This window comes from Plasmopara halstedii (genome assembly GCF_900000015.1).
Source record: "Plasmopara halstedii genome assembly, contig: Scaffold_3060, whole genome shotgun sequence".
Lineage (NCBI taxonomy): Eukaryota > Oomycota > Peronosporomycetes > Peronosporales > Peronosporaceae > Plasmopara > Plasmopara halstedii.
Genome location: NW_020189964.1, coordinates 1,869,242 through 1,879,012, shown reverse-complemented (window position 1 = coordinate 1,879,012; position 9,771 = coordinate 1,869,242). Strand labels below are relative to the sequence as shown.

At 42.0% G+C, this 9,771-nt stretch overlaps 3 protein-coding genes across 3 annotated transcripts; 1 reads left to right on the top strand and 2 right to left on the bottom strand.

Annotated features, from left to right (window-relative positions):
- Nucleotides 1-82: 82 nt before the first annotated feature.
- On the bottom strand, nt 83-360 carry PHALS_06883 (uncharacterized protein; the record flags this gene model as incomplete). Its single annotated transcript, XM_024720251.1, has 2 exons — nt 83-259; nt 352-360. The coding sequence occupies 2 exons, from the start codon at nt 358-360 to the stop codon at nt 83-85; spliced, it is 186 nt and encodes a 61-aa protein (XP_024585468.1).
- A 699-nt stretch (nt 361-1,059) lies between these two features.
- On the top strand, nt 1,060-1,672 carry PHALS_15191 (uncharacterized protein). Its single transcript, XM_036407240.1, has one exon. The coding sequence runs from the start codon at nt 1,368-1,370 to the stop codon at nt 1,566-1,568; it is 201 nt and encodes a 66-aa protein (XP_036263482.1). The 5' UTR covers nt 1,060-1,367; the 3' UTR covers nt 1,569-1,672.
- Nucleotides 1,673-3,224: 1,552 nt separating this feature from the next.
- PHALS_15192 (uncharacterized protein) lies at nt 3,225-3,908 on the bottom strand. Its single transcript, XM_036407239.1, has one exon. It carries the CDS (start codon nt 3,815-3,817, stop codon nt 3,614-3,616), a length of 204 nt encoding a protein of 67 aa, XP_036263481.1. The 5' UTR covers nt 3,818-3,908; the 3' UTR covers nt 3,225-3,613.
- Nucleotides 3,909-9,771: the final 5,863 nt, after the last annotated feature.

Sequence of the window (9,771 nt, the reverse complement as noted above, 5' to 3'; positions counted from 1 at the left end):
AAATCTAAAGCGATCTCATTGATGGGGCAATCGCGTTCAGTGGCAGGGAACGGCTTAATCTTGTCGTACTGTAACTTGTTGATCACAGGTTGCACTCCATCGTCGGCATTTGCCAAATTGAAAAAAGCAATCGTACACAAGACCGTTGAGAGCATCCTTGTTCGAGATATTTGGAAGAATTGAGAATGAGTAGTCGATAAAATTCCCAATTGTATTCCCGGTGGTAGAGTTTTTGATTCAGTGCTGGTCGGACCAGATCCTTAACACAGGGATTTTTTGCAAAACAATTCAGATATCAGTCGCGAATGGAGAAAACACATGGTCCTTTTAAGGTATAAGCTTACAATAAACTTGAAGCATATTTCTTCAGCTCAATTACGTGATGGGTAATTTCATTTTACTGTCTGAAATATGCTGCTTAATAGCTGCACACTATCATATTTGCTCGTGTTGATCTTTCCAGCAAACCATTAAAGCTATTTTTTCACGCCGTATTCACATCTATGTGCCTAATTATATGGACACACGATGTTGACCTCCTCCTACTTAGAAGCGAAGTCTCATCCAATCAGAAGAATTCGGTGGCTGTCTGTGCGAGTTATGTTAGATCTTATTCAGCTCGAATAACATATACTGAATTAACATGGCAATCAAAGTTCTTGACTCTTTATGTCGGAATCAAAATCCATTCGAGTACCAGTTACCCAAGTTCTACTTGGAAGTATGTGTATTTGGCTAGCTACTGAGCGTTATGAAGCAGAATACGCTAAGACGTTTTTGGTTGAATTGTGAATAATTCACTAACACATTTTCAAGTAAAGATTATGTATGCACCATACAGTTTTGCACTAAGCTTATATACGGTACATAATAGCAAACTCAAAATAGTTTATAACTCGCTTTACAGCAAAACAATAGAGCGATCAATGAATTTATGGCTTTGCGCGTAAATGGTACAAGTGCCAAGATGCTTCACACGATATATCTAGAACAACGCCATAAACAACAGTACATTGCATTCATCTTACGCTTTTGGTACAATTGTATTCAGAACAAACCGTCAATTTGTACGAAATTCATTTGCAGCTTGTGTTAGGCCTACATTCGCTTAGGTCGGCATCCTACAATCGCCCACTTTCTGAATTGTTACATAACCGGATTCATCATATAATGCAGAGCAAATAAAATCATCTGGTGGTTGTTGTGCATGTTCTCACGTGTTATCGCAGAATACCCGCTCTGAAGAACCTGCCAAAGGGTGACCGATTCAAAATATTTGTTCCGATTTCAAGGGGGTCGATTCCATGATCGGACCTCCAAACCGATGATATCATGCAACGAACGATTATTCGCTTTTGCGCAGGTCAATGGCAGCTAAATCAGCAATCACCTCACTAAGGCCAGAGCAAGTCTCGTTTACACTAAAGTATGAATCGAGCACGAAAGCTTTGTCAATCTTTATAGAATTAAACAAAATCGGATTGGTCGTTGTCGTCATCGATGTACTGCTGCACTTCGTCGTGAATATTGACGTCTTCATTTATAACAACTGTGAGAATCTTTTGTGATGAGCAATATTGACAAGGATAGCTGCATCAAGACATGAAGTGGCTTGCCAAAGGTCACTCCTACAGCGCCGCTGTCGTTTTTACATCGCCGCTGGTAACTGCCCTCCACAGCTTTGAAAGCGTCATTTAATTAGCAATAAACTCCATTGTTCGCAAAAATTATACCGCCTCTTCAGGGCCACAATGATTCCCATGTCCATTGACTATTTCCAAGACATTGCCTCGAAAAAACACAACATTTGTTATAATCCGCCTAATCAGAGATCTTTCACCCTGTGCGTTGTCTAAAATGAATAGCACCTTGTGGCCGGTACATTTCTAATCGAAAGGCTCAAAGACCTCATTGAACCATTTGTTGAAGATCATAACATCTTTCCAGGCGTTTTTCTGCTGAGTGTGCGAATCAGCCAAATGTCGTCTGCAATACAAGCTGGCTCTTTTGCTTTGACTATTTTGAGGATTGACATACGTTCAATTGCAGTAGCGTTGCAGCAAATGACAACGGTCACAAGATTTTTGGCTTTCTTTTTTTTGGTTGAACGTCTGTCATGTTGTACGTAGAGGACAGATGGTGTTGGTCGATTACAGAGTCTAGCTCCTGCATAGCTTTTATCTATCTCGGAACTTTTTTAATCTGAGCACCTTCATTGATAATGAGAGAGCAAATCTATGGCAGAATCGGGCAAATCAACATACATAGCTTTGAAATTGTGTAGGGATACCTGATGTAGCGGCAATTGCTTTGGCCTGATGGCAGATAGTCATTGGCGGCAGAGCTAGCGCCATACGACAGTCGCCGTCGATCCAATCAAAAATCTTTCCCCAGTTTAAAAAAGTTTCCAGCGGTTACTTGGGCAGCTTTCAGCTTTTACAATGTCTTATTTTTGAAGTCATATTGCTTCGCTATGCTATTGCATGCAACCGGCCAAGAAGAGCGCTGATTTTCATTCTCTGACTGCCGGTGAGACGACAGCCTTCGCATCTGCGCTTTTTTTAGCATTGCTTACTCACTTGGTAAGGAGACCCGAGGTCGCTTACTGAACAAAATGAATTAAGCTTTTTTTTGATAATCCGAACCCTTTTAGTGCTAGGTCCGCATTCCAATTATTTCGGCACGACTGGTCTGATTGCAATTCACGGACTAAATTGCATGCGTGCTGTATTCATTATTGGTATTGAATGGGACGATGATGAAATTTTGAATAGAAGGGATCTGCACAGGGAGATCGGTTTGCACAGAAAGTGCCTTGACTTTCGATCTCCGCGTCAGCTTAAGCACAGATTATAGGTTTGTGCGCTCCTACCAGGAATGATTTGTTAGTTTGCTCTGCTATTGCAAGAGCACATATAACAAGATTTCTTGTAATTGGACAGATAGCAAATATATTCTCTTCACTGTACTTCATTGTAAAATCGTTTTCATCCCGTGACGCACGTCTAGTAGCCATCGTAAACCTCGGTTTTCTCCCGTCCAGATTCCCGTTATTGTTAAGAATATGATATTTTTGTATTTATGAGCTGAACGATTATACAACACGGTATTGTATCCAGTTTGATTGTACCAGATGTATAGGGACCAAAGTGCACAAGTTGCTCTGTTGCACTCCCTTCACAAAGACGTGGACCACACTGAAGATCAAACTCACTTTGTTTTTGAATTGGTATCTAAGCAAGATTGGCCGCTCCACTGCATCTGCTAACTCATTCCACTCTCTGCTATGTAGCATGTTTGACCTTCTCAGCGTGAATGGCAAGTCATCTCCAGTCCACCAGGGTACGTGACTCAACAGGATCCCACTTGAACACGGTATACGCGCTAAAGACATTATTAAAAATGACACCAACATATTATACGAGGGAGATCCCAAAACTAATCAAGTCCCAACTAAGCAACTCCGCCCTGACCCGGCGATACACGGCATATCTGTGTTAAAAGAAGAAAGCTCTCACTACGTTTGGCCTCTTCGCTGTACTGGTCTTGGAATCTGTAATTTTCTTTCTCGGTATGTTTTGACACCTTGTCGTGGGACAAGTACAACATGATCTCATATCCAAAAGAGTGGATCTGGCTCAGGATGCACAAGTTGCCTCACTGCAATCACAAGAATCACTCCAAATCGGGCCGGGATTAAGGTTCTTCCTTGCGTTGGTGCTGAGCTCATAAGCGAATATGTATGTAGAACTTTCGCATACGCCCAGAGCAAATCGAGTGCAGGAGATTTGTTTTCAATTGCTGTAGTCCCACCCATATACTGTCTGCACTTAGAGATGTGATGTCATAATCGTTGTACCTTAGGACAGAAAACTAGAGTTTGCGCCGCTGTCATAAGTACTAAGGTATTACACTCAGTAAGGATTGGGTGGGTTTATACGTCGCATCACCTGTTTGAAAGTTCTAGAAGGAAGCTATAGCAAAGAAAACATTTTTATGAAGCGCTTTCTCCTGCTAGACTTGCCACTGTGCAGTGTGCGATGTGGACGTCGAAGTTTCTATCACCACAAAACGTCTGTGCTGTTTGTAGCCCCGCTCGTCTCCATGAGACAGCTTTGACACTTATTGCACGACCAATGGCCTCTCACAAATAATAAGCGCTCGCTAAGTAGCAATATTTGCCTTCTCCATATGGAATAGAGGCTAAGGGTGTGCCTTGTCGGAAGGATCTACAGTGCCAGGCGATTCTGCCGATTCGAAGTCCGAAACTCGCACGAGCTCTCCGACTGATAGGAGCGGCTTCACAAATAGGTACATATTACAACCCTCGTGCACCCACTGACCCACCGAGCGTTACGCGTGAAATAAGAACGCCTCTTCCTCATCCTTACTAACCGTCGAAGGTCGGCCTTCTTGCGGCTGACTCTCGGATTTCTTTTGGTTGTGGTGGCATACTAAATTTAGATCTTCACAATGTGCATCTGAGGATGGAATGAGACGAATCTCGGATTTGCTACCTCAGTTTCTTCTGCGTATTTTCTCGTTACAGAGATCCTCAGCGGCTCACACATCGCTACATTGAAGTAGAGGGTAGCTCAGCTAAAAAGGATACTGGAAATGCTGCTCTGTCTGTAACGTTACATTTAACTACCTTGTTTGAGCAGTTTATAGGTTTATTAAGCCGACATAAAACAATGGATGTGCTCGCATTCTTTTCTTTATGTTCGGATTTGATCTCGATCAAATTTTTGCAATAGCCTGGTATGGCAATTGCAACTTAACCTTGTAGATCGCAGCCACTGTATATGTCGGTAAATTGGTTTCAGTCGATAAAACCGCTTGTGCCCAAAAATTTGTATACCTGTCGCCTACCGGCTAGATCGACATATCGATTATGTTAGTATTGGCTCTCAGATCAAAATTCTGATTTTGCTGCGAAGTGTAACCATGCCTATGTCTGCATGTCTCTTTTTATCAATGACCCCTTCTCTACTATGCCCGATCCACTTTGTGGTGATGTCAAATGTACCCGGATTTTACTAATGTAAAACTGAGTACCGCATGCATTGCGGGAGTAAAAACATTGCGTACGAGCAACCCCATCTCCTTGCGCAGGTAGGCTGTCTACAACGCGATACGCGTGCTTCGTGTGCCCGTATGTTTGCGGACAAATTGTAATTGGCGTAAACGAATCGGTGTCTGGCTCCTTGAGCAATCTTCACAAGGATACGGTAAAACACGGCTCTAAGCTCGATACAATGAATATACGGAAACGGTAAAACACGGCTCTAAGCTAGATACAATGACTATTTTAAAGCCAGATCAGAAATCTACTTTGTCTGGGAGCAGCACGGCTGAATCCTCACCAATCACATAATTGCTGGCTGCCAGCGAGATAACTCTTTTGTTTTTGATTGTTCACAACTATTACAAATTAGCGTTTCCCAGACGCGCCTTTTGAATGTCCAGAAACCGTGTGTGGGTAATCTGCCGGAGGTGTGAGCTGGTCAAAGACGCTGCCGCCTGCAACAAAGGCTTCGTCCGTCGATGCAGCGCACAAGTACGCACATTGTCTTATATATGTAAGATCACCAATACATAGTACTCATTTAGCCGCCCAGATGAGAACTGATACAGTAATTTGTATCAACCTATAATATTATGTGTATCCTGTGAGCCAGTGTATTAATACAGCGAGTCGTCGGAAAAATATAGCGGGTGAGGTGTGCAATTGCGCGCTTCGATGAGCGACAATTGTGGCTTGCTATTATCAACCCAAAACATGGTTACGACGTTACGTTCGCAACAACGCATGATATGTATATGCCATAAACGACTTAGAGCAAGCAGGTAGAGTCTGAATTCGACGAAAAAATCTAGTTCTTCGTCGAGTCGATTCTTCTGCACCCTGGCATAAAAAATTTTTAAGGAAGATTGGTGGGCGGTTGTTTCATATTGGTATTGCGGGCACTGTATTTGTGGGGATCGTTGGCTAGACCGCGTCACTTGGTTTTGTCCCGGTTGGTCAGTAGCACTGGTCAATATAAATAGACTCTTACGTTTGCAAGATCTGTCCGCGGGTCTTTCTTATGTCGTAGACCACTACGTCATTTCATCAGCTCCGAAACAATGTTTGTATTTATTGGCTAATAGATCTTCAAACGCATAGCCTGAACATCTCCGGCATATTAAACAGTCTTTATTTACATCAAAACCAGTTAATCCCGGAGCTTTCCGCTCGAAGCATCGATGCGATGACTAGGTTGTTGTCACTCATCAGCAGTTGATTTATACCTTTTATTTGGTTGTTAGTTTTAAGCAAAGTGCAGCTGACCATACTTTTAGCAGCACCTACGTTTTGCGCAAAAGTGTGGCTGAACATTGTTGGTAGTAAGTATGCTCTGTCTTAACGCTAACGTTAGCCTACTTCTCGGCGCCAATAAAAGATATTTACTTTTTCTCACCAAACCAGCTTTGGACAGAGCATCGAAAGAGCGTTCAAGACGTCAAACTGCTTCTTTAGAAATCACATCGAAGACGATCATGTTAGTCATCTGGGGTCGATTTTAGGTTGAAGGGCTAACATAATATCATGGAGCTCCCACTTACTTAAAAAATCACGTATCGTGGATCCCTCGTCACCAAGTCGTGATATATCTATCGCTTCACATCATCTGAGATTGGGAACACCTTCTTTGTTGATTTGTCGTGAACGCCCAGCGTTGCACGTGATATCTTTGCTTAGAGTTAGCAAATGTTTCGTGCTGTGGATCTGCTTGGGTGTCATTGAGATTGTCGGAATTTCTCGTTCTGTTACTTAAAGCTGGACGCTCAACATGAGCGTAATCATGGCCGGAATCGTCTGTTCCTTCACCAACGCTCGATTGGAGATCTCTTCGGCATATATCGTTGGCGTATTGTCAAAGCTGGTGATTCCTAATGTACAAATTATTTCCGCTTTTGACTCTTTTCTCGCCACTTTCTTGGCCCCCTCGAGATTCGAATTGGCCAAGCGCTTGTTTGTTAAATCAGTCTCTGTAACGCGAGGGTAAGTACTCAAATAATCCACACTTCATCTGGCTAAGATCGATAACAAGTGCAACTTAATGTAACAGGGTTGTAGTGCACTTTTCATAGAGAAGGCCTCAACTCAGCTTGTCCATATTGAAAAGCCCAAAGTTTGAGCCTTTACGCACTTACAAAATGCGGAGCCATAACCTTCATAGTATATAGCGTCTAGTTAGCGCTACAAATTTAGGAGTACATATTATCAGAATTGAATTTCTTAGAGTATCACGAGACATATGCATTTCAAGAACCAAGTCATCTTTATTTTCTGACGTACGTCTAGAAGCCCATGCTTACATTGAAGATCCCCTCAGCTCTGCTATGACAGCACAAATTTTGATATTCTATTCCTGCATCTACAATACAAACAAAATCTAAGTGTGATAAACGCATCTTACAACGTGCAACAGTGATGTATACAAGATTAAAGTAAGCAATCGCTTAAGTCCACGCGTTTTGAGCTCGCATCGTGGAATAGTCTGCGTTTTGAATGAACAAGAATCTCGATCGGCATATTGAAACAATCAATCCAAAATTGTGCAGAGTCATTTGCCGACATTTAGTGAAAAAAATATCTCTCTTGAAATTATCGAAACGGGTTGCGATAAGATATTCTTTGCCGATAGTATGTTAGTGAGCATTCCATCAAGCTTCCTTGAAACCAAAAATGGTGATTGTGGTAGATTCGCGCTGTCAGCAAATTATAATGTTGTGGATGAGACAATGTTTACAATCTCTTCGTTTACGTCAACTAAGGCCTCTAGAGAACTTAATAGAATCTTGGTCTGATTTTATTTTCTTCGCTTCGATTAAATTCAATGGACAAGAAAAAATGTACCCCCTTTTCCAATTTTTACGAACGATTAATAGATCATCAGTATTTAAAAGCATTCCTGGCCGTCCGGTGGCAAACAAATGGTGAAAAAAAAAACTAGTCAAACACAGTAGCGTCGACCATGTGTTATTCTGCATAAAATATGGTAATGGCCATTACCGCCCAGGTACAAATGCTGTTGCGATATTTATCCAAGTCATAGCTACAGACCCTGACTCAGTCTTGGACGATTGTATTGTAAAACTTAATTAGCTTGATTACGATGCGGACCTTGTATTACCACAGTTAGTAGTCAAAATCTTTAAAGGTCCACAAAACAGAACAGCTAGGCGGCGAACAAAATAGATAATTAAATTTCTTCCATGTTGTGGGTCATACTTCAAACTAAAATCATGACTTTTAATTTATACTGAAGTCTGAGGTTTGGATCATCGACACCACGTGATGAACGATAAAATGCAGTACACTTCCTGCACATACTTTCAGTTACCATCCACAACTCGCCAGGAAATTATCGCAATCAGACATCGTTTCGGCGATTTTTACTGCTGTACAATAACTGCTCAATGGAGAGCCGTTGGAATTCTTGAGTAAACTCGAATACCATAGGCTGTGGTCTCTCAATATGAAGGTCTTATTTATTATTGTGACTCCCGTAGGATTTGCCCGAGATTTTGTTTCTCGCGCTGCAGTCAAGACATTGAGATTAATTCTGCCATCGGCACCATACTCTCTCCTAGGCTTTGCATGAAGGCTTCTTGTCGGATAGCAGCCCATTTAATTGATAATTCTGAGGTGTTGGTCTTTGCTAAGACGCTCCCTTGCCTTCTTCTCTCCTCTGAGCAGCGTGGGAATTTGCAGACACATCTACACGCTATAAAAATGAAAATGCTGATTATAAAAGATGACTGCGATGAGCTTAGTTCACAGCTTTTGGATAAATTCGCACTAGATAGCCACGACCAAGGTGCGGACCTAATAAAATCGTGGATGTATAGCACGTGATTCAACACAGTTTGGCAGCACAACCCTTTCCGCCCACGCTTTCCCCTTTTTAGAAAGCGTCAAGTGTCACAGTGCTGTGACTGCATCCGTGTAGAACATAGTACAATGTGATATTGATAATAAACTTATCGCTGGCGTATTTTATAATGGGACGACATATAATTCATGTGAGCTGGTGACACATGTGCCAGGGCCGATGAAGAGAAAATTACTGACTGTTCAATTTCTTGCTGATAGAAGCGATAGATCTTAATACTGACAGTATGTTCAAACCTCAATCATCAAAAGGGCGCCTTGCATTTGTTACGATATAACGACTTTGCCGTGCCAGCTCTTCAGTGTGGTGATCTACCGTGTAAATCAGTGGAGATCCAGATGTCAGTGGTAACGAAGGTTTTCTCTCGCGAACATAGTAATCGGAATGGTCTTAGAAATTTCGAATCTCTCCTCACAGTCTCCTCCATTGGCTATTATTTACTAAGTGTAATCATTCCAAGTTAAATATGGAATGTGAGGATATCGGAAGTAGTACAGCTGGAACCGGAAGAGTAGCTGAGCTTGCCACCGCAATGAAATAATTATCATTAAGAAGGCTCTCAGATGTTGAGAGCAATTATTTAAACAGCTATCTTGAGGGATCCAGAAGACTATTTTATTATTTGCTGTAGTAACGTTATGACGTGGCCACGAGGGATCCAGCACGTGCGTAACTTTCGATTTAAGGAGTGCACGATGATATCGACTTGTCCCGTACTATATAGCGCAGCATATAGGATCGAAATTGACCATCGAGACTGTGTTGACAAAATGATCGTCGGTCGGGTCACTTTGAATGAAGTGAGATGAGGTCAATAACACTTTCC

Bases quoted from the DNA above. Each gene is read 5' to 3' on its own strand.
- PHALS_15191 (XM_036407240.1), top strand. From the start codon at position 1,368: ATGGCAGCTAAATCAGCAATCACCTCACTAAGGCCAGAGCAAGTCTCG.
- PHALS_15192 (XM_036407239.1), bottom strand. From the start codon at position 3,817: ATGGGTGGGACTACAGCAATTGAAAACAAATCTCCTGCACTCGATTTG.